This window comes from Dermatophagoides pteronyssinus, unplaced genomic scaffold (genome assembly GCF_027571235.1).
Source record: "Dermatophagoides pteronyssinus isolate colony J.1.1.1.1 unplaced genomic scaffold, Derpt_VIB-CSIC_2022.12 sq0007, whole genome shotgun sequence".
NCBI lineage: Eukaryota > Metazoa > Arthropoda > Arachnida > Sarcoptiformes > Pyroglyphidae > Dermatophagoides > Dermatophagoides pteronyssinus.
Window position 1 is genome coordinate 2,154,574 of NW_027461531.1, and position 25,821 is coordinate 2,180,394.

At 27.0% G+C, this 25,821-nt stretch overlaps 2 protein-coding genes and 1 long non-coding RNA gene across 4 annotated transcripts in view; 1 reads left to right on the forward strand and 2 right to left on the reverse strand.

Annotated features, from left to right (window-relative positions):
- Positions 1–1,415: 1,415 nt before the first annotated feature.
- On the reverse strand, positions 1,416–3,668 carry Cdk8 (cyclin-dependent kinase 8). Its single transcript, XM_027339887.2, has 6 exons — positions 3,415–3,668; positions 3,282–3,357; positions 2,966–3,217; positions 2,506–2,909; positions 2,277–2,447; positions 1,416–2,221 (listed from the first exon to the last, which is right to left on the reverse strand). The coding sequence occupies exons 1-6, from the start codon at positions 3,543–3,545 to the stop codon at positions 1,624–1,626; spliced, it is 1,632 nt and encodes a 543-aa protein (XP_027195688.1). The 5' UTR covers positions 3,546–3,668; the 3' UTR covers positions 1,416–1,623.
- A 15,000-nt stretch (positions 3,669–18,668) lies between these two features.
- LOC113796926 (cell adhesion molecule DSCAM-like) overlaps positions 18,669–25,821 on the forward strand; it is a 32,479-nt gene continuing 25,326 nt past the window's right edge. The window contains exons 1-2 of one of the 2 annotated variants that reach the window (XM_027347224.2): positions 18,669–19,052; positions 24,219–25,010. In XM_027347224.2, coding sequence (XP_027203025.2) covers positions 18,671–19,052; positions 24,219–25,010 — 1,174 coding nt within the window. In that variant the 5' untranslated portion in view covers positions 18,669–18,670. Of the gene's footprint in view, positions 19,053–24,218; positions 25,011–25,238; positions 25,352–25,821 lie in introns of those variants that run through there. The other variant, XM_075820519.1, reaches the window with a different exon arrangement.
- Positions 22,244–25,820, reverse strand: LOC142645122 (uncharacterized). The gene is made up of 5 exons (XR_012846302.1): positions 25,688–25,820; positions 24,723–25,625; positions 23,271–23,928; positions 22,712–22,806; positions 22,244–22,643 (listed from the first exon to the last, which is right to left on the reverse strand). It is a non-coding gene; the product is annotated as an uncharacterized LOC142645122 (long non-coding RNA).

Genomic DNA, 25,821 nt, shown 5'->3' on the forward strand with positions numbered 1-25,821 from the left:
AATATTTTCATTCATAATTATTATGATTTGCTACTGGTGTCTGTTAAGATTCTAGATCAGTCATTTTTTTGGGGGGGGATGTGATTACTATTATTTCCTTCAATGAAAAGAATAAGAATTTCAGAAAAGGCGTATTGGATACGAATTGACACATTCATCAAACAGGATTGGATAATTGTTTTCAAGCAAAATATTTCTGTTTTTTTTTCAATTTGATACAATTTTTTTTCTTTGTTAGCAAAAAAAAATATGGAGTCATTTTAGTGTTTTGAAAAAATTTAGTGAAAAAAAATATTTGACCAAAAAAATGAAGTGAAATTAATTACAGTATTGAGAAATAACATTTTTTTTCTCTACAACAATTATCGCAACAATCGATCAATTTTCTGATGGAAACAAAACATATCTTACGTAATTATTAACGATAGAAAAGAAAAACTCATTCGAATCAATAGGCATGGAATTGGCGACAAATTAGATTAGATTAGTTTCGCATCGTCGGTTATAAAATTTTGTTGTTGTTGTTGTTGATAATTTGACAAAAAATTACAGTTAAAATCTGTAACTTGTTTAATGAATTTTTTTTCCATTTTTTCAATTTAGGTTGACGAAATAAAAATCATGACAAATTTTTTCAAACCAAAATAATCGATCAAATCAAATTCAATTAATTTTATTGAAGGAAATTGAAAATTGATTAACGTTAAATGATTTTTTTCATCAAATTCGGAAAGTTGGTCGGTAAATAATTTTTCTTGGTAAGATTCTCATTTGATAAATAGGTCGGGTTAAACAAAAGTGGATGGCAAATTTTTAAGATAAATATTTTGATTTGTTTTTTTTCGTTTTCAATATTTTTTTTGGTCCCAATTTTTCATCATGCAGATATCATTAGTAACCGATGTCCGCGAAAATTAGAACAAACAAATATTCATTCAATCATTTTTCTCAAAAATGTCATAATAATAATACAAATACAGAATGAATATATTTTCCAATACAAATATTACTTGAACTTTTATTTTCATTTTCTAATTCGAGTGATGGCAATGATATAATACAGTCGTTAATAGTTGATCGCAATGATTATAATCATATATATGGCTACAATGGCAAATTTTTTTAAAATTCAATTTCAAATTCAAATTGCAATTGTTTGGCCCTCATTTTTTTCACAATGATATTAATATTGGCAAACGAATCCTTTTATTTGAGAGAGAAGAAAAAAATAAATCCACGAAAATATTCTTTTTGAGAAAAATGAAAATAAATTCGAATTTGTTAAAATGGCTTTACGGCTATATCTACATCGAACGATCATTTTTTCGAATTCTTTTATTTTATTGAAATTCATTCATTTCGTTTATATTCGAAGATTTTTAAAAAAATTATTAATTGTTTTCATCTCATTTGGATTAATTGTTCATACTTTTTTTTCAATGCTATTTTATTGACAAAAGAAGTGGTAAAATACAAAAAATTGTAATAAATTAAGATGATGTGTGTATGCATACTTCGAATTAAATGTGAATAGATCCGAATGATACGTGATTTATTCAAAATAAATTTCATTGACGGAAATCACGTTTTTTGTCTCGATTCAATAGTGGTTTTATGTTTTGATTAATAACGTTGATTATATTGATGTCCACCACCACCTTTACCACTACTTTGGCTATTCGTTCCATTGTTACTGAATAATGATGTATTCGGTCCCTGTCCAGATCCTTGTCCCATTCCACCAGGTCCCAAACGTACACGTTTAGCCGATGGTAAACTATGATGTGGATCATGTCCACTACCACCATGCATCATACTACTAGATTGTCCGTGATGTTGTTGACTTTGATGATGGCCCATAGACATTTTATTCGTTTGATGATTCGATGAATGATGATGATGTCCCATTGCTCCATGAGCATGTCCACCATGATTACCATGTTGATTTTGTCCGGATTGCTGTCCACTTTTTGATACCATGTCGGATGTGGATTGACCATGATGCCCTGATTGGCCGGGTGGTCCTTGTTTCTGCTGTACACCTGGATTCTGTTGATTATTATTAGCAGCTGCAGCTACAACAGCAGCAGCTGCCGCAACGGCAGCCGGATTCTGTTGATTAGCTTGACCATGATTAGCCTGATTATTATGATTATCTTCATTTCCTTCATCGGTGAGAAACTCCCGTTTAGGATATGGTATAGGCATTCCATTGAATACACTAAAAAATGGGATTTTATTGAATCATTTAAATATGATGAACCAAATAAACTTACTCTTGAGTTGGTTCAGGATCTTCACTAAAATATGGATCTTGCATCGCTTGTTCCGATGTAATACGTTTGATCGGATCCATGGACAATAACCGTGATAAAAGTACAAAGGCTCGCGTATCAGATTTTATCTTATGTTTGTCCATATATTTCACTAATGAACAATTAGTATAACTGTTTTCCAATAAGAAAAGAAATTAATTTTCATTTTGTCAGAATCTAAAATACTAACGGTTGTTTTTTGAAGTCTTTTTGTAATTGATTATATTCGGGCATCTTTTTTATATCCTCCCAGTCTTTGTCCATTGGAAAGCCCATCACATTAAATATTCTATCTAATTGATCTTGATGATATGGATTATTCGTTTTTATATCTTCTTGACGACAATGAAATATCGGCTCAGATGTTAATAATTCGGCAAATATACATCCGATCGCCCATATATCGATAGCTTTCGTATAATGTCGTGCACCCAATAATAATTCTGGCGCACGATACCAAAATGTTACAACAACCGGATCAAGATCAGCTAATGGTTTCAATGGATTGTTGAATAACCGAGCAAAACCCATATCAGCTATTTTTACACGGCCACGTTCACGTCCTTCACCCATGACCAAAATATTGGCCGGTTTCTTTCGAAATTAAATTTAGAGATATTAATAAATAATTCTTTTTTCTTTTAACATACCAAATCACGATGAAGTATCCAATTGGAATGTAGATAATGAATGCCGGCTAAAATCTGATAGATTAATGATTTAACCATTCCTTTTGGTACGTGTACAGTTTTCTTATTCGCTTTTGCGCTACGATGAAATTTTATAATATGCCATAGATCATGTTCGGCATAATCGAATAACAACCATACTCTTCGATCAGCATGTGAAAGAAAAACGCGTTGTAGATTTATTACATTTACATGTTTTAATTCTCGAAGTAGCTATTTGATCAAATGAATTTGAATAAAAAATTGAAACCATTTATTGGATTGTTTTCAAACTTACCGCAATTTCACGACATGCTGACATGGATATGCCACTGCCTTCGATCTGTTTCAACGCATATACTCGATCATCATTACTGCAAATGGAATTTATAAAAGGAATTAAAAGAAATTTGATAAGAATCAAAAATTACCTTTCTTTGGGTCGAGCTTTGTAAACATGACCATAGGTACCACGACCTACTTTACAGCCTTCATATTCGAATAAATCTTCAACTTTAGCTCGTTCTTGAGCTAATTTTTCTTTAAATTCATAATCCATCATTATTCATGTTGAATGATTTGAAAAAAATTTGATGGAATTTTTCAAATTCACAAAATTAAAAGAATTTAAATTCTTTGAAATATCAATTGCCAAACAAAACGTTCGGCTCGAAAATAATACAAAATATATTTTCATCCGTTCATAGATGTCGTGCAAAACGAAAATAAAATCTAAATTTTTGCTCAATAGTTGGCGCTAAATTGTCAACCAATTTTTGTTCCAAAGATTTTTTTCTTTTATTGCGAATTCGTTAAATTTTTTTTTGCTGATGATGGAACTTTTATCAAAACATCGATTGATGTATTCGAATGTCGTATTGCTTGCTAATTGTTCAGAACACAAATCTTACATGATGTTTCAAGTTGTCCTATATCATCATGTAATATGTATGAAGAATTTGTCAATTTTTTTTTCGTTTTCTGATTTTTTCTTGTCTTAATTGGACCTTTTATTATTGTTGAATCGAAATTTCTTAAAGACAGCAGAAAAAACATATTGACGAATGAAATCAATGTTTCATCATTCAACGAACATTTTTCATCAATAAATTATAATTTAAAAGATATTGGAACAATGATTTTTTTTCTTTTGTTTGATATTATTATATTTGTTTTAATTTGGAACTGAAAATTGAAAATAAAAGTGATGTATGAAATCAATGTGAATGTAGAATGTATGTTAAGAAATATGTAGAAAAAAATCAGCATAAATCAATGTTATTAATGTGAATAAAGTTTCTCTTACACGTTCATCATCACTATAGTTTTTGATTGTAATAATAATGACATTAAATTCTCATTTGATAGATAATTCAATTTAGTTTGAATTTTATTTTCTCTCACTATTTTTTTTTCTTTTTTGTAATTTGATTTTTTTTTGTTAGTTCTTTCTAACAACTAAATTGTATTCCAGTGAGAATTTTTAATAATTTTCCATTTCAAATTTTTTTTCACTGATTCATTTCATGATGATGATTTTTCCCTTCAAAAGTTGATCAAATCAGTTGACAATCTGATTAAAATCAATTTGATATGTAGTATTTATGTGTGTGTATGATAAGATAGAGAACACACATTAAATAAGTGTTGAAATATTCTTTTTTCGTGATAATGAAGATGATGATGATGATGTGACAAACAAAAATGACCAATATTTTGTTCTTCTATATAACAAAACAAAGCAAAAAATATTTCTATCGTAATTCATAGTTTCAAAGGAATCTTTTGTTTCTTACATGATTCGGCAGATTTTTTTTGTCAGCATCATCTTTGTTTTTTCCTTTCCCTTGACAGTTATCATAGTTACGATAATATTTTGGCTATTATTATGTTCATCTGAAGCCAATATGCTAAGTGATTTTGTTGTTGTTGATCTTTGGTGCCAAATTATGGTTGTTATATTTATTGGAATTCGAGATGATAGAATAGGAACGAAAACATCGAAATGTCTTAAATTACAAATATTTTTTTTATTATTTTGCTTACACCATTATTCAATTATAATTCTACGTGAGTAGCACAATACATTTCGATTGATGAATAATTGCTGTAAATTGTTCTGTTTGTTGAGAAAGAATTATTTTTTTTTCTGCAACTTAAGCTAAAATTTAATCGATCTATTCACTTGTAATCGATTTTCATTTTTGTTCATTCTTTCATAAATAAAATACGATCATTTCGAAACTCTGAAAACCGATTTTTATTATTATTAGCAAAAAAAAGTTTTTTTTCTCCAAGTTCAATACATTACATAAATTCTGATTTCTATAGATAATCAATGATAATAATTCATATTTTCATTGAAAACTTTAGTTTTTGTTTTTTGTTTTTTGTTTTTCGTTTACCCTAAAACATTCCGAATCTTTATAAATTTTTCTCCTTTAGATATATTTTCTTTGAAAAAATATTCAATCATTCATGGACAAACATCATTACAAGATTTGTTTCTTGTTGTTGTTTTCAATCGAGCATAATAATCTTAATCATCATTTATCGAGAGAAAAAAGAAAAAGATCGGAAACGGAACATTTCATCCAATCGCATAGAATAAAATGAATCCGGAAATAGTAAATTGTAAATTTTCCTTATTCTTCACCATTTTAGCCTTTATTTCATTCATATATGAATGAAAATTTGATGATTGAAGATGAAAAATTTATCGCCACATAAATTTTTTTTTATGATGATCATCATCAATTTGATATGAACAATGTTACAACATTTGTTTCATCATTATCATCATTAATATGTTTCTGTTTCTGTTTTCAGTTATTATTAATAAAAATGAACAAAAATAATTGTCATATTCATTCATTATAATCTTTTCATTAATAAATGACAATTTCAGTTTCAATGTTTTTTTGAAACATTTATGTCTGTGTGTGTATGAAACATACGTACAAATTCTCTTTAGTTTGAAACAGATTTTTCTAAAAAAAACCATAGATCATTTATAAATGTTCGATTCAATTTTCTCTTTATTAAAAAAATGAACCGGAACTGAAATTGTGAGAAAAAAAATTGCCTGAAAAAATGAAGTATGAAACCACTATTTAGAAAAGTTTTCGGGCAATTTACCTCCAGAACACATTCATTCGCAAAAAAAATAATGGCAAAAATTCCATTTGTTGAAACAAGAGAAAATTCATCAAACAAAAGAAAAGTAAAAAAAAATATCTCTGCATGTGACGATAATGATGATCAATCAGATAAAATTAATTGTCATTTCAATATAACTAATTGTTGTTACAATTGGTCACAAATGTCAAATCAATATTCAATCATCGTTTACCGAATCGTATTCACATTCACAAAATAACTTTGATTTTCCATCCAACAATAATCAACAACCAAAAAAAATAGATTGGACGGTAATTATTCTAATGATGATGGAACTGGGAAACAATTCATTTATCTTTGATGTTGATATCAGTAATAATCATTGTTATAATTCTATAGCACAGATTCATTTGTTCTTTTTCCTCCCCTCCAGCATCGTCAAAAATAAAAAAAAACTTTCAACCATTTTGGTTTTCCCTTATTTTTTTCATCCATATCAAATTGTATGATTTAGATATGATGATGATGATGATGATGGGCAATTATGTAAATTAATTTTTTTCTATCCATACAATTCTGTCATGGTTTTATGGGATATATATTTTTTTTCTCGGAATGATAAAATTGTTTTGCTTTTTTTATAGTAAAAGGCGGTTTGTCGTTGTTGTTGTTGATGATGTCTTATTGTTGAATTTGATTCAATAATTATAATGTTGTGATGAATGGATTGTTGTTGTTGTTGAAAATTTTGGATTATTATTATTGTTTTGTTGTTGATGACGAATGAATTTTCAATTTACATAAATCTATCTGAAATTCGTTCACTTTTTCGTTTTTTTTTCATTCTCTTTTCTTTTTGCTTTTTTGGTTTCAACCACAAAATCTAATCATGATAATTGAAATTTCTTTTCTTTTATTATTATCTAGTTTAAATTGAATTTTTTCTCTTGTAAATTCTTAATGATCATTGAATTTTGTGTGGACATTTTTTTCTGGAATTTGTTGCCTCAAGGAAAACTATTTCCCATTTTCCTGTCTTGCCAATGACATTTGTAACAAAAAAAATAAATTTCTTATCGAATTTGATTTTGAACATTATTTTTTAAGTTAAAAGTGTGTTTCTGATTTTATTTTTTATTTTTAATCACAAAGTTTCATTTTTTTCAATATTTTGTTTTTTGGTTCTCTTTTGTATTCAATTCTAGAAATCGATAGGAAAAAACTTTTTTCTGATATTTGATTCAACATACACACACTGTATGTTAAAATTGATTGTAATTTATCTATGAGAACTTTTCGTTTTTGAATTTTCTATTTGTAAAACTTCTTATGAAACTCTTTGTGTACAAAATTCAATGTTTGAAAGGTCCATTTCAAATGATTTTTGTTTTTTTTTGCATAAAGTAATTACATAAATCTTTTTTCTTCTCTTTGATTGAAGAGTAGGAAAATGGAAAAAGAAAATAAAATCGATTTTTGTTTCATTTCTCATATTTATTTGATGATCAACGTTTGGCTATAACTTTTTTCTTCTCAACGATTCTTTTGGACATAAGAAACAGAGAAAAAAAGTGGATTTGTATAATGTATTGACTATATCTTTATATTTCTTTTTCTCTTCACAGGCTATAAATGCACTTGTTTTATATTCCTTAATTTTATTAAAAGCATTTTGATCTATATTCAGACAAATACTCACATACACACACACAAAAATTGAATGTCTGAAAAAAATTTCATCCAATGAATAAGACCAATGATAAGAAAAATGTAAATTAAATTAGCTTCGTTTATTATTTTTCTTGTTTTTATTTTCTTTTAGTATATTTTTTTAATTAAATTTCTTGGACCACAATATGTCAACGGGAGTGATGATGATTATACTGTACAACGACAGTAACGATTATCAAGCAAGTAAGTTTCATTTAATTCAAATTACGAATTTTTTTTGTTTGTTTATTCTTGGAAAATGATTTTTAATTATAATAGACATAAAGATTTCAAGCTAATTGAAATTTTTTTTGTTTCTGGTTTCATTTTTCCAATTTTATTTTAGCCCAAAATGAAAAGAAAATAACCCGTTATGTCAATCAATTCAAACATTTAATAATGATGATAATTAAATCGGACGATTTTGGGTTTTTCTATTTGTTTGTTTGTTTATAAATATGCTGGAAGAAAACAACTTGAAGTAGAAAAATCTTCATTTATTCAAACACATTTTTTCCCGCTAATTTATTCATCACAATCTATCATATCAGTAATGAATGAAGATGCAAATATGTAATCCACTTTTTTTCTAACTAATGTAGATTAAACTGAATGAAAACAAACAAACCAACACAGAAATTAAACCATAAAATTGTGATAATCATTTAATGTGTTGATCGATCATTGTGTCGATGGTAAATATAATGAAGGAAGGATAAATAAAAAGGATTGTATTTATTCGACAACGAAAAGATGTATATTTATGGATGGATGGAATATATTCACAATAGCAACAGCATCAAGGAAAAAAAAGGAAAAGGATGGATAGATTTTTTTCAATAAAAAAAGTTTCGCTATTACTGTGTGTGTGAATGTTTGAATGTGTTAAAATCAAATATAATGGAAATATTTGTGTGTATATTCCAAAATCAAATCTAAATACTACTGTTGAATGTAACGTGAAAAATAAAATCAGGCAAACAAATTAAACCCTGGTATATTGTATACAAACAAACACAGATGATTGATGAGATTTTTTTTTGCTGTTTTTGGTTTTCGGTTTTTCGGCTCCATTGCAATATTGAAACTTTACATTTCTTCATTACTTATTTATTATAATCATTCACTTTAATAAAAGGAAAAAAACGGATTGATCATCGTGATGATGATGATGAATTTGGCCAAAAAAAAAAATTAAACCGGAAAAAGTGAACACATGAAAAAAAAATCACAGAATTTCTTTCAAACATTATATGAAAAAAAGGTGATAACGTCAATATTTGTTTAGTTCTTTTCTCAATATACTGAAATAATTAGCTAAATAATAATCAATTTTCTTTCGTTTTAAATATCAAACCTGTAGTTATTGGTAATAAGATATTATCAAAATCTACTTGGATTTCTTATCGTTTAGTGTTTTTTTTTCTTCAAAATTTCGATATCAATTTTCGATTCAATCATTTTTTATCTTTTTTTGCACGCGAAATTCTGTCACTTTTCCTCATGGAGAATATTATTAATTTAAAATATGTGTTACAGTCGATATTTCGAGCAACAATCATCATCACAGAATAAACATTTAAACAAAACAATCAAATAACAAACGAATATGAATTGTAGATATGAAAAACAAATGTCATATATGGCTGAATGATTATGAAAACCATTTTTATTCTAATCTATCATCATTGTAATCTTAATACAGACCAGAAAAAATATGTAATTTTGTTTTTTTTATAAGAAACATAATTCATGAACCAACAAAAACAACAACAAAAACATGTTTTCATCATTTTATTTTTCTTTCAAAAACTCTTTCCTATCTATGTCAAAGAAAAGTAAAAACTCCACAATAATGTAATGGAATTCAAGCCTATAAGAATATTCTTCTTCTTCATCATCATCATCCAAGATTCTCTGTGATTGTCGTTTGTTGTTTATATTATTTTTGTTTCGCATTTGGTTCCAATTTTTTTTCTTGCTTGTTTTTTATTGGATTGTATTGTTTTGTTTGCTACAATTACCAAGAGACAACAACGATGACAACATGTTAAACATGACACACACACACACACACACCAGTATTCAGAATCTAATGTAATTTATCACCAAGAAAAATTTGTTTTATTTTCTTGTTTTTTTTCCCAATGCTTAAGCCCATCCCAATATAACTAAGAAGAAAAAATGATTTAGAATATTTTATTTTCAAATATGAATCATATTTTACAGTAGAAAAAAATATTTTGGAATGAGAATGGTAGGTCAACAAAAAAAAAAATTCAAACTGAAAAACAAAAACAATAGCGAAATTGGTCATTTGATCTTAGATAATTTCTATGAATGGAATGAAAAAAAAACAAAAACCAATTTTTTCTTTTCGAAAAAAAAATGTTACTAAAACCAAAATAATGATTATTATTATATTGGGTGGCCAAGATTTGAAAATCTTATCGAAAATCAAACATTATGATGGAAGAAAAGAATGACTGAAATCAGATTTTGGAAAAAATAAAATATAATATGAATAGATAGTAGGAAGAAAAAGTTCACTGGACTTTTTTTTGTTTTGAATAGTTATTTGACCGGGAGTATTTTTTTCAATCAATCTTATTGAATAATGATGATTATTATTATTATATAAATCTGGTCATAAGGTATATATGACAATATGATAACAATAACTGGATATTATTATCATCATCAACAGGAAAAAAAACAAGGCGTATGTTCAATGAATATAACACATGGATAACTAAAGGATAACAAACTTATATGTCCACGCATACATAGTTCTTTATGTCATTTTATGTAAATCATGATGATAATCATTATCATCATTATAATGAAAACAAAACAATGGTCTTACTGTTTTGTCTATTGTACATTGTTCACTTCAAATTGAAGTCCAGATCCAAAAAAAACCAAAATATGAAAAAAAAACCAGGAAAATAAAAAATTCATTGTAAATGAACCTGATCAATTTGGCTGCGGCTTTGTTTTGTTTTTGTTTTTTTTTTGGATCAGTATTTCTATTTTTATATATCTAATAGCGTGAAACGAATGACGAAGTTCAATGTTTTCTCAATTCTTTAGCTATTCTATAGCTAAAGCGAAGAAATCAGAAAAAATACCCATCAACTGTTCATGTTTTGTTGATGTGTGTTCCACTACCCGAATTTTTTTTTGTTCTGGGCGTTAAAGAATATTTTCATTCTGTTTTGTCTAACTGTGTCAGTTTTTATGTTTTTGGTGTATAAAAATGTAACATTTGAAGCTATTAGGAATTAGTTGAATTGTTGATACCGGTCTGTATGGTTTATACAAACGGGTGTTGTTTTTTCTTCCCGTAAGGAACTAATGTCTTTTTTGTCTTATGTGTTTCAGTGTGTCTCAGTGTGTCTCAGTGTGTTTTGTGAATTTTAGTCTTCGATTGAATTAATTAAATTATCAATTTTTTGTTGCAACGTTAAAGGATTAAAATCTTTACTTCGGATTTTAGGTATGCTATCATAATTAATAATTTATTTTATTTTATAATTAAAAATCGGTAAATTTTTTACGAAAAAAAACTCAATTTCTCAGGTAAAATCAAAGCTTTGCAAAATAAAAAACTTTCTTGGTCATATTTTTCGAAAACTGTCAGGATTTTGTTTTGTTTTAATTCCCTATCATATATACCGGCTGTTTCAGTATTTGATTGATGATGGATTGTGATTGAAATGAATTGAATCTCACCAAGTGTGTATGACAGTGAACAATGATAGAAAAAAAGGAAGAAATAAAAACAGAGTTCTACAATTTATTCAGACATTATTATCTCTAACTTAATTTGAATGATTACTTTATGTATATTTTTGTATGTAATAAGTGAGTGATTATAGTGAAATCTGATCATCATAACTATAACAACAAAAAAAATGAAGAAAAATAGAAATTTTGTACAATAATATTTTGTAATGATTGGCTAGCCATGATGATAATGATGACTATGTCCGTTCTAAATATTATATAAACGATTAAATTATAGACCATTTTGTTCACTGATAATGATGATGATCAGGATGGCAATTACCACTGGAATTTCTCTTTGTTTCTAATTTCCTGAACGAAACGATTTTTTTTGTTTTTGTTTCATATTCTAGGCTAGAAAAAATGCAATATTTTTCTCTTCTATTCACCCCGTTTACTACGTGAAATAATGTTTATAGCTGATTTCTTCTTTCCAATATCAATGGCTATTATGATGATGATGATTATTATTATCATTATTATTAATTATCATCAAAAGAAAAAAAAGACAAAAATACAGGTAGTTTTTTTTGTTAATGGCTATTCATTCCTTTTATCTTCTTTGGTTTCCGGCTAACAAACCCTAATCAACATTAGAATATTGTTCTTTTTTGTCTGTGGTCAAGATGAATTGATCAACCCATCGAGGGAAATACTAGAGAAAAAAACATAAAAAATGATGATGATAATGATGATGGAAAACAGGTAAATGATAGAATTTTCATCCGATTTTATGAAATCTCTCAGGATTTCCATTTTTCCCATTTCTCTTCTATTTTAGATCAAATTTCAATCAATGAACATGTTTATATCCAAAAAAATTTGAATCAGAATTTCATTTGGGTTTAATTTTATTTCTCCCAAATTCTTGAACTATGGTTTATACACGTCTTCTTTCTCGTTGAAACAATAATAATGACAGTGATGAAACTAATTCGGTCAAAAAATAGAATCCGGATAAAAAATGAACCACTCCATAGAATTGAATGATTATCTCTATTTCATTTTGACATAAATTCTATGAATAGAAAATCATTATCTTTATGGATATAAATGTTTCAATAGCAGTTTTGTTATTATTATTAAACGTTTATTACGTGTCACAATAATTCATTTCATTCAATGTTTAATGATGAAAAAAAATGTTCAAATAATTTTCTCGATTAATATGGACATTACAAATTTGAATTGATAATGATAATAGCAATGACTTATGACTTTTTTTCTGGTGGTCATCATTATCATGGTAATAACGATAAAGGGGAATTTTTTTTTCTTTTTTTTCATTCGTAGTATATCCATTTATTTATTTGTATTTGAATGATATATATGATTATTACAATCTAGATTTTTGTTTTTTGGATATCCATCATTCATTCATCATTAGTTTGTTGTGATGATATTTCTCATTCTTGTTAATGATAAAATTGAATAGAATCTTAGTGATTTTTTTTTGATTGTCATATTTGAAACATTCATTCATTTTTGAATATTGAATACTTGAAATAACATTATACAATTAGATTACGAACCGAAACTCAATTATAATGATGATGACAATGATCTCGAAGAAAAAGTGTGTTGACTTTTTTGTTTTCGTTTCATTTACTTGTTTTTTTTTGTTAATTACAATTTATGAATTCTATATATTTTTTTCTCTTTGCATTTGTTTTTATCTTTGATATGACCATATTAAAAAAACATGTTCTTTTTGTTGTTGTTGTTGTCGTTGTCATTATGATTGTGAAAATTCATTCATTCATTTTGGCCACATGTCATCATCATCATTATTCTATCAAATGTCTCTATTATCTTCTGTGTGTGTGTTATTAGCCTCTGTGATATGATTGTTGATGATTATCTGAGAATAATGATTATAACAATGCTAATAATATAGATGATTTGACTACTACTACTACTAACTACAACATAATAATAATAACGATCAGTGGTTTGACATTTTACCGTTATATGATGATTATATACCCTAAACATTATTATTATTATTATAACGATTCAAATTCATTTTTAGTTCATTTCGAATGAATTTTGTTGTTTTCACTTTCTTTCTCACACAAACTTTATCAAACAACATGTTTCATGTGTTATGAATGAAATAAGAATAAAAATAATAATGACAATAGAAATGAACAAAAAAGATTGTCAACAACATGAACAAATTCTGGAAGACCGCTGTCAACATAAAACAAATGACAAAAATCATATTTATGATAAAAATAATTATAATGTTTATCATTTCTAATTGAATGATAACATTTTCAAATACTATTCGTTGGCTATCAGAATTTTTCATTTTTTTCATCATTTCATTTATTTGATGGATTTTAGACAATTCTTTTTTTTTGATGAGATTTGTTTTTTGACATTTTTGCATGCATTGATCATAATAAATCTATCATCGTTTATGATTATAATGATGATCATCGTCATCATCATTCTTGTATAAATAATCAAGATCAAATCAGCCAACCAGACCTCAATTTGTTATTGTCGACCCAAACATTATCATCAACATCGAGATCGTCATTCAGAAATAAATTGAGCATAAATATCCATCTTTGTATACAATAACAACAACTAGGATGTAGATTGAAAGCAAAGAAAAAGCGAAATTTCTATTCATTTCGTTTATCTTTTTTTCTCTTTTAGTTTTTTATTGTTGTTGTTGTCGTCGTCGTTTACTGAACTTTAGAATTTTTATTCAATTGAATTATTCATTCAAAAAAAAATAACATAAAATAAATTCTTTAAATTGAGGATGAAAAAAAGAGAATTTTCAAATCGTTTGAATGTGAATACAGTGAATGTGATAGAATTGAATGAATAATTTTTCTTTAGCCTATTTTCCCTTAGTTTTTGTTTCATTCTTCCGCAACTATACTTTGAAATTTGAAAAAATTTTGGTCTTAATTTTTTTTATTGTTTGTTTTTTTTCTTTTTGCCCCGATCATGTTGATCATCATCATCATCATCATCATCACAAATGGTCAATGCCTTCAAGATAGGAAAATATATTCTTCAATAAAAAAAATGGTCGATTTGAAATTGAAAAACGAAATATAGTGGTGAATTTCTTATCTAAAAAAGAATGTGAAAGAAAAGAAATTCTTCAATTTTTCTCAAGGCTTAATGTGGCTAGAATCACTCATTATTTTGCCAATATTTCTTTTCTTTTCTTCAATAATAAATTAATTTTCATATTCTTTATTATTGTTGTTATTATTATTCTGACATTCACCAACAATTCTATTTTAAAATGTTGAAAATAAAATAAAATGAAAATTCACAAGTGTGTTGTTCATCACCCATTTTATTATTTCGTATATTTTAAATTTATTTTTTTTCAAACGAAAAAAAATAGATTGAAAATTTCAATAAAACTTGTCACTAAAAATTTCGAATAAATCGTTTTAAAAACTATGATTTTGGTTTAACAATGTGGTAGGCCCTTTTTTCAAAAATTTTTTTTTTTCACAATGGTTTTTCAATAATAATATTCTTGACACTTTTTATAGAACCAAAGAAAGAAAAAAACTGTGCATCTAAGAGCTAATTCTACCATCATCAGTTCTTTACCGATTGTATTCAAAGAAAAAAAAATCTAGCTTAGCTTTGCAGAAAAAAAAAATAAAACACCAACAACAACAACAACAACAAAAACCTACATTACATACACACACACACACACAAACAGACATCATGTCATTCGATGATGGTGAATTATTGTTGTTCACGATCTTATCGAGTACCAACCATTTATTCCGTGTTTGAATATTACTATGGCCAGAAACTGTATATGGAAAATAAATCGACAAATCGTGAAGCGAAGAAAAAGAAAAAGAAGAAGAAAAAAAAGGAATAAATAAATATTCTTTTGCCCTTTCGAGGTTTCAATAATGTCTCAAAACTTTCCTCTTTCGTTTGTTTGTTTGGTTTGGTTGTTTTTTTGGCTTGGATACGCAAGCCGATCAAGATTGATTTTTCTTTTATCATTTGACATTTGTTCAGGCAAAATACTAGCAGCTTTTTTCCAGTAAAAAAAATATGAATTTCAAGCACAATAAATTCTTATTTTGGATATTTTTTTTTGTTGTCTATCATCATAATTGTGTGAGAATCACCTAGCTCCTATAGATAGCCAACAAACAAAAAACAATCATGATGTAAAAATGGCAGTGCATTCGATTTTTTTTCAACCTAGTTTTTATGATAAAACATGCAAAATTTTAGCTATATTATTATCATCATCATCATTGATGATGATGGAATCCATGACAGTAAAAAAAAATCAAACTAAATCTTTGGCCTTGGATTTTTTTGCATAATTTCCTGTTTTTTTTTGTGGGTGTTATGGAATTTTTGGTTTTGTTTTGATGCTATACTATTGTATACATTTTCATTTAGCAAAATTTCAAGTTTGATTGGAATGATCATTAATTTTTTTTCGCACTGTTCAAGCCTATTTAAATGTTACATTCCATTGGGTGTTTTTTTCAATGAATATGTGGTGGCATTTTTGTTGTTGTTGATTTTTTTGGAACTTTTCATATTCATCACATCCATATTATCATTATTACTATGATTATTGTTATCTTTGTTGTTGTTGTTGTTCCAGAATGAATAAAAATTATAGAATAGAATTGATATAAAGCAAACCAGGAAATTTTTTGCCCTTTTTGGTTTGTCTATCTTTCATTCTCTCGGGCAGGATTTTTTTCGGGAATTTTGTATTTCCAACAAAAAAAAACCATAGTTATGATAACTGTTTCACCATAGTAAAGCTTTGTGACAACAATAATTAACACAACAACAAACAAAAAAAAACTGGAAAAGATATGAATATAACTGAAACTGAGAATTTAATGTTAACAATGGAATATTGAATAAATGAATGGAATATAACAATGATAACCAACATACCAAAAAAAAACGATAAATGAATTGTAATGAGTGTAAAATCAAAAACAAAAAATCCATTTGTTTTGGTATTTTTAACCCTATTGACCCATTGTGTGTCAATAGATATCATTTTGCAGATAAAACATTGTTTTAATCGATTATAAAACTAATAATTTTGTTGTCTTATTTTTTCCCAATTTTTTTCATAGAAACTGAATAATGATTCATGATCCTATGTGACAACAACACAAGATTTTTATTGTTATTATTTTGGATTCATTTTCATTCGAATTCATTTCAAATTAATTGATTTTCAATTTGAAAATCATTTTGTGGCTTAAATAATAGCATCAAAGAAAAAAATATCATCTAATCAATCATACAGATTAGCGGGAATAAAATAGCATCAAATGTTTATGAAAATCGAATCGGATACGACTAAGAAAACATACAGCCATCTTTGGGAAAATCCTCTCACACCATTAACGGATGAATAGTTTTTTTCAAAATCATCATCATCATCTATGATGATCCATGATGATTTAGATAATGGTACAACAACAAACATGACAATGATCATGATGAATAAGAAACAATAAAAACAGAAAATCCGGTTTGGATTTATAAAAAAAAGAAAAGAAAACGAAATTCATTCATCCCTTTTTTTGTCATCATCATCATTATCAAAAGAAAAAAATGGTTGCCCTTCTGAAAAAAAACACATTGCTATATTGAAATTCAAACAAGTTTAACTTTTAACTGAATAAAAAGAATTTCAGCAACGGAAAAGAATTTATTTTTTTCTCTGATGAATTAATATACACAAAACAACAAATGATAAAGCTCAACGAACGACCGTTGAACTATACAAAATTCTAAGCTAAGCTATCATCATTTAAACTTGGAAAAAATGATCATATAGAGACGGTTTTTTCGACTGGAACATTTTGAAATTCATTCAATGTCTTTATCTCATGTTCAAACCATTCCGTTTTTGTTTTGTTTCCAAAACTATGTCCAGCGAATATCATTTTACGTAAATTCTTGTATATGCTTCTGTGTCTTTTTTCAGTAAATCATTTTGGCTTTTTTTGAATGAAAAAATTCAAAAGTTTGGTCCATTATTCTATGTTTATGTTTTATGTGTGTGTGCTTACAATCAGAATTTATTCATTTTCTGATGTCCATCTATCTGTCTTGACCAGAAAGCAAAAAAAAACACATTCAAAACAACTAACATTATGTAACAACAAGCATCTGATTGTGACATTCATTCATTTTATGTTCATCTTCATTTTTTCATTGAATCTTAATTTCATTTTTCACATTTTATTCTGTTCATTACTTGTTCTGTTTGGATGATTATGGTTATGATTATTAAATAATCATCATTATCATCATCATTATTATGATCAAACATCCGTTTTAGAATTTGAAACAACGGTCGCAACAACAAAAAAAAAGATGTCTCATACGAAATGTGATTAAGGCAGAACGAAAAAAAGACAATTTTATTCGATAAAAGAATTTTTTTATTTTCATTTTTTCTCTTATTCATCATTAACATAATGATAATGATAATAATCACTATGGTAATGAATGATGATGCGACTTGTTCAATCAAAAGTAATCATTATCATCATTATCATCACCATTATCATATGTTATATGAATTATTATGATCTAATCTGATATATATTCTGTTTGTCGTTGATCATCATTATCATTGTTATATTATTATTTGGTCATCTAAGAATCGATTATTTTTTGTTTTGTCATTATCGTCAGTTTGTTTGTGTGTAAGTGTCTGCTGTTCATGATTATTTTCATATATAATGATGCTGTCAACATGATGATGATTTTTTTGTTTTTGAATAAGAAATGACCATAATATTAAGAATAATAATCACTATTATCAGAACTTTTTTTCAACTTTAGAAATTCTACATTTCACAATTTTTTTTTATTCATTCATTTAAATGAGAAACAACAACTTTATATCCATTGTGATTACTATTTTGCAATTTTTGTTTTATGCTTCATAGATATATAATGTTGAAAAAACAAAAACAAATCATTTCAATGAACAAAAGAATGGATCTTTGAAACTTTTTTTTGTTGTTTTTCATTCTAAAGAAAAGGGTAAAAATGCAAATCAATTTTTGGCCAAATAAGAAGATTACATTTACATCATCATCATCATCATTATTCATTGAAAACATGTGCCAAGTTCAATCATTGTTCCATCATGTTCGTAATGATGGTGGTGTAAGCCATCATCATAATCATCGACATCGTACAACAATATTTCTTCTATTTTATCTTCAAATTTTTATTTCAATTACATTGTTAATAACATTGAATGATAAAATTTTTGTACATTGTCAACAACAACAACAACAAAGAGCTAAATCAATTGAATCAACGACGAATGAATCAAGATCAGATCCAATTACATCATCATCATCCTCAACAATAAAATGGATGCCCATCTCGATAAATAATGATCCAACACAGCAACAATCCGAACGTAAGTCAAAGATCAAATAGATGTAAATTTCAATTATTATATTACCTCACTATTTCTTTTTTACTAGTTCATTTTCAGATCTTAGCAAAAAAATGTCATCAGTATTATTGTCTCTTTTCTACAAAAAAAAATAACAGAGTTTTTATAATAAATAATCATCATATAATTTGCATAAATTTAAATAAAAACTAACTTAGAAAAAGTGATGATGATGATTATAGTTTCGGTCATATATTAAGAATAGAATCAACTTTTACTAAAATTTTACATCAATTTAAATCACCCACACATTAACACCAATCCGAATGATTATTGCAATTTAGGATTGGTTTGAAAATTTTCTGAATTTATTTTGTTTGTTTAGCTAGTTTAGTGTTTCTTATTTATTTCATACCGAAAACCGAAAAAAAAACATTCTTTTTGTTTTCATCAAAATCTATTTTCCTCAGAGAAATTCTTGTCTAACGATGATGATGATGATGATGATCAGAATGTGATAATTAATTTTGTTTTCTTTTGTTTTTACAGCCCAAAATTTTCTTGTATCTGAGATTATTGGGTGATACCATTTTACAAAGTTTTGGCTTATACATTTTTTTTCATTTGTTGTCCATTCTTGTACCACAGAATTTATACGATGCAAGGATTTGTTTAAATTAATTTTGTTCTAATGAAAACAACAACGGCATCGTTAACAATGTAATAGAATTGTTTTTAGTATTTCGATTTAAACTAGAAAAAGGACTTTATCAGTAAAGGGAATGTTTGATTATCGACCCTTTGGTCATTGATTATAACCGCCTTTTATTTTCAGAGAATTCATTTAATTTCGATCATCATCATCATTAGCCTTCGTGTGTTAGTAGGTGTGTGACCATCTTTATTCTTTTGGTTCTTGATCGTGAAAAAAAAGGAGACTGCTGATATTTTTTCTTCTTTTGATATGTTCCATATATTTATCGATCAATCTCAATATAGAATATTGTGTTGGCCGCTGCCAACAATGTCAAAACAAAGTTGGGCTGAATGATTCTTGCCTGTCGGATTTTTATGTTTTGTTTTTTGGTTATTTGTTTCAAGTAAAAAAAAATTTTCTCCATGTGCACAGTGTCAAATTTTTCTTTTCTGCTCCATAGTTCCATTATTATTATTTATTTTCCTAATCGTCGTTCTACCCATCAGTTCAATGTTCATGGTGTTCTTGTTTTTTTTTGTGTGTTGATGTTTGTATGTTTTGAACATTGTCAATTCTGTTGTCAAATTTTTTTCGTTTCTTTCGTTTAGTTTAGTTTTTTGTACGGTTTTTTCTACATTTTCTTTTCATTTGCTAGCTTTATATACCAAATATTATCATACATTGACAATCTTTTATTTTGTTTTTTTAGTTTGGTTTGGTTTGGTTGGTCATTCGTTTCATCATCATCCACAACATCAATTGAATAATACCCGGCAATGAACATAGAATGAAAAAAATACAAAGACAAAATATTAGCAAGCTATTAGCCATACAGACATCAACATCATCATCATCATTACATTTTCATTCATTCTGTTTATATATTAGATGAATGACTTCATAGACATCATCATTATTATTATGGTTAGAATTGAATGAATATAGAACATCAGAAATAGCCAAAGATGAAAAAAAAGTGAAATGAATGAACAAAATAAAAAAAAATTTTTGGTAACGACAATCACTGCGGTATTGATGATGATGAAACATGAAAAACAGGAACAATTTTTTTTTCATTTTTGTTGTTGTTGAATGTCACCATCAAATGAAATTCATTCATTCAATCATTTTGATGAAAGTTGAGACTGGTGATTCTATTGGTTTTTTTTCTGGCTGGACCCATAGTATTTTTGTTTGTGTGTGATTAGAGTCTATTTCTATCCGGTCCATTTGATTCTGGTTTTTCCGACTAATTGAAAAGATGAGCTACCCACACAGATACACATGAACGAGAAAAAAAAAGAGAAAAGTGTGGCAAATTTCTATTTTCTCTATATATTTTTTTCCCGATAAATACATCACATGTGGATAGTAAATTTGTTCATTTTGTTCATATAGAATCGAATTCATTTTTAAAACTTCTTTGGTCATATCTATTGAATTGGTTTTTTTTCTATTAAAAAGTATTTGTTTTCAATTACACATTGATCAGAAATGATTTCCAATGATTATATTTAAACTCATTATTATTTTTTTTAAAGATATAAAATTGAAACAAATGGCTTAAATATTTGAAGAACAACGATACACATATGTTTCCATATATGAAAATATTCATTTCCAAAATATTGATCACCACTGTGATTTTTTTTTTTTGTTGTTGAAAACATTTAAAAATTAGATTAAATTGGAAAAATTTTACAATTGTAGTGAAAAACATTACAAAATATAAAACGGGAACAAAAAAAACATTGAACCCTATTTTCAATCAATCAATCGGAATAGTTACCATTGATAAAAAAAAACAACAGTAAGCATCATCATCAATGTGATTGTCATTGATGATGATGATGATGAAGACGATCAATTTTTTCCTCCTTTTTTCTTTGAATCAAACTCCAAGAATAAAATATATTTTCAAAATAAAGGCAAAAAAACTTTACAAGACAAAATTCGTATGGTCTTTGTTTTCGTTTGAATCTTTTTCGTTTTTTTTTCTTCGCTGAAGAAAGATCCATTAAAAATCAACTATATCGGTTTTGGGGTTGTTGATGTCGATGAATGTTTCAGGAACGATTTTTTTTTCTTGTTGTATTTGAATACAGATACAATGTCTGGTTTGGTCGATTGGTTGAAATTTTTACCAATGAAACAAAAATGTTGCCTACATCAGCTATCAATAACGGTCATTATTCAACTTCCTAAATAGATTTGAGATTTCTTTCTATACAAAAAAAAACTACTTGTCTTGTCTTGTCTTTTCTTTTTGCTATTCTTCGAATGAATAAATGAATGAATGAAAGATGAATATATGGTTGGCTTGCCGCCATTTCAATGGTATGATTTTTTTTCTTCTTCTTTGATTATAAATACATGAATCGTATTCAAAAAAAAGTAAGAAAACGAAAATCCAATTGAAACAGGAAAGCAAAATGCAAAATTAACAACAGGAAAAAATAAATTTAGCTTTGTTCGATTATTCATTCAGTGTTGTCCAATAGATTTTGATTGAATATTTGGATTATATTTGATTTATTTTGAAAAAATCATCATTATTATCATAATAATATCATTGATTCTTGAATGATTATAAAACTGTGTTATGATTAATATGATTATGATGATCGTTGTCAATGATTGAAACCTGTGCTCTGAAATCATTATTTCTTTTTGAAAGTTTTTGTTCTTGTTTTCTGCTTTCCGTATTTTTCTATTATCAAGAGAATCCATTGAATCGAGATGTGTTTCTGGTTATACAACAAATACGATAAATTATTGATTGATAAATTTTTTTTTTCGTAGTTGATTCCAGAATTGAAACTTCTGCCAGGCTTAATGGCCGATATCTATTTTACGGTGTCGGTGTATGTATTTAGGTTCATGTCACGATATTGATATCGTCGATTCTATACAACCTATATATGTAACAAGAGAAAAAAACAATCGATCACTTGATCCAAATGGAACATTTTTTTTCACTCACCATATACAGAACGATAGGATTGTTGTTGTTGTCATTGTTGTCGTTTTAGTTTATAGTTTTGACATATCAACGTGACAAACACATGTCTACAGGGCCTATACAATATGAGAGAAAGATAAAAGTTGACTAAACAAAATGAAAAAAAATGGTTGTTGTTGTCCGAATAAGTCGTTCGTTGTCTTGCGTGTGTGTATTTCCGAATTTTTTTAAAAAAATGGACATGTGCATCATCAACATCATCATCAATATACATCTGGCTCGTTTCATTGATTTTTCTGTTTGTTTGAAATTAAAAACAACAAACGACTATGTGACAACATCATATATGACACAACAAGAATCAAACATGTCCATCAACTTTGTTTCAATTTTCTCTATTCTATAAGAACCACATCATTTGATGATGGTGGACAATTTATTTTATTTAACTTTTTGTTTGTTTTTTTTTGTTGTTGGTCATTTCCCCTCATTTACTTTTAGATGGATATATCAATGACATTGACATCCTTTCAAATGCACACAATTTAAGTTCATTTAATGTTTTTTGATCTTTACTTACTGAACTGGTATAATTTCGTTCGATGAATGACTTTTTTTGTTTTGTTGGTAGTTTAATTTGGATGATTCTAAGTAAAATGAAGAAAAAAAAATTACATTGGAATTCTTATAGCGGTTTGATCATTGCGGTTTTTTCTTCTTTCTCCAAAAACAAAAGTCAAAAGTCTTTAATTTAATTGCCAGCCAAGTTTTCTTTCATTCATTTATTTTATTTTTGAGGTTTTTATTTTGGTCGGGTATTATTTCAATTTCCTTTCATCTATTTCAGTCTGTCGGTTGGTCGATTGTTGTTGTTATCGTTTAATACTGTTTTTCAAGATTGGAACATTGAGAGAAAAAAAATTCAAATTAATCTAATTATCGTTGTCATTTGTTTGGTCGTTTGTTATTTTGAATGATTTTTTCAACTTTTTTTCTGGATTGCTTAGTACAATATATTTGATGAATTGAAACCCAGTGATAGTTTTGAACGTTCATTTCAACCACATTCTTTACATTTTTATTTTTCCGTTTACACATAGTTATTGGAATTTTTTTTAAATGTTTTTCTTTAAAATTTAGATTCTTTATTTTGGTTAGATCACATTTTATTATTATTATTATTATTATTCGATTTGTTTCATCATCATCATATTTGCCCGAAGCTTTTTGAATTGAATCTAAGAATGAAAAAAAAGAAAAATATTTGAAATTTAAAATTCAAAATACACATCATATACAAAAAAAAATTTGTTATTAAATTTGGAAAATATTTTTCATTCATTCAAGTATTCATGATGATTCTTGCCAACAAAAATGAAAAAAGAAAAGTTTTCTTTTTCATTTTCTTATTCTCTCTTATCAGTTTTTTTCAATGGAATGGAATGGAAAATTTCACATTTTGGAATTATTAAAAATTAATTCATTTTTTTTTGTTTTGTTTCTCTTTTTCTCATTTTTTCTTGAGTAGATATTATTTTTGATTGGAAAAATAAATCATTATCATCGAATTTAAAAGAAAATGGTAGCCAACAACAAATTCGTCGAGTGATACGTTCATATGTTGAATCATTACATCATCATTATCATGAGCTTCATTCATCATCATCAATTAATTCAATATCTTCATCATTATCATCATCATCATCTTCTTCAATGTCTTCGAATGGACCATCATCATCATCATCAACAATGATATCGACAAATATTTGGCCAAATATAGCTTTAATACCATATTTTATACAAGAACCATATGGATTTGTAAAATATTCTAATCAATATGGTTATCAATTGCCTTGTCAGATAGGATTTCATAAAGTTTTACTTGATACATCATCAACATCATCATCATATATTCGATCAAGAGATGGTCATTTTTTTGATAATAATAATAATAATAATAATGAAAATATTATATCAAAAATTTATTGGGAAGTTCGTGATGAACGTTCATTAAATGATGAACAATATGTACCTGTTATAGATGTATCCGGTATACGTGAACAACGTTCAGATGGTTCATTAGCATTCATGCCTTTTGGTTATGAACAATCATCATTATCATCATCATCATTGATCGATTCTAAATCATCATCAACGTCCAACAATAATAATAATAATAATAATCAAATATCAACAATCAATAGAAATTCGGCCTATACAAGTATTGCAAATGAACTGCACAATAGTCTTTATCGTTGTGTTGTTGAATTTAACGGAGGTTTAGGTCGAATTATTTCTCGTTCAATACATGTTACTGTTGGTAAGTGTTAAATGACAATGGGAAAAAATGAAATGCATTCATTCATTCTCAAATAAACACAGACACACACACGCATATTTGGGGATAAAATGAAAAAAAACAAAATAAATCAATATGAATAAATGAAATGAACAAAAATAAAAATGAATGACACAAATTCTAGCGAAAATTTAATGATTTTCACGCCCAAATTCGATGAGGATGTGTGTGTTATCGTTGATTCTATTTCATGAAATATGAAAGAATTTAATTTTTTGATGCCGTGATACAAAACAATCACCGACACACACAAAAACTCTCTCACTCATCATCATCGATATTGACAGCAGCAACAGCAGTTTGTATAGAATTCATTTCATTTCATATTGTTTTTTTGTCGCTTATCAAGTTTGTTTTTGAAACACATCATAAATGATGTTTCACAGTTTGTTTCTTCTTGTTGTTGCTGTATATATGAAACCAAACGGATATTATTCATTAGTGTTTGCGATGATTATAATTATTTCTATCGACCCACATTACCCCTCATATCATATATCATAATATACATGTCAATGATATTATTAATATTAAAATGAAATTAATTTTGATCCTTGATTCGAGAAACTAAAAAGCCTAAATATAAAAAAATTTGAAAAGAATTAAAATTCAAAACAGATAGGAAATTAACAGCAAACCTCATATTGATACGAATCTGATGAACAAATTGAAGAAAAAAGAACGAATAACATTCGAAAAAAAATCGAACAAAATTCTATTCGTTCGAATTTTTTTTTCTTCATTCGAATGAAGTTTGTCGCACACAGAATAA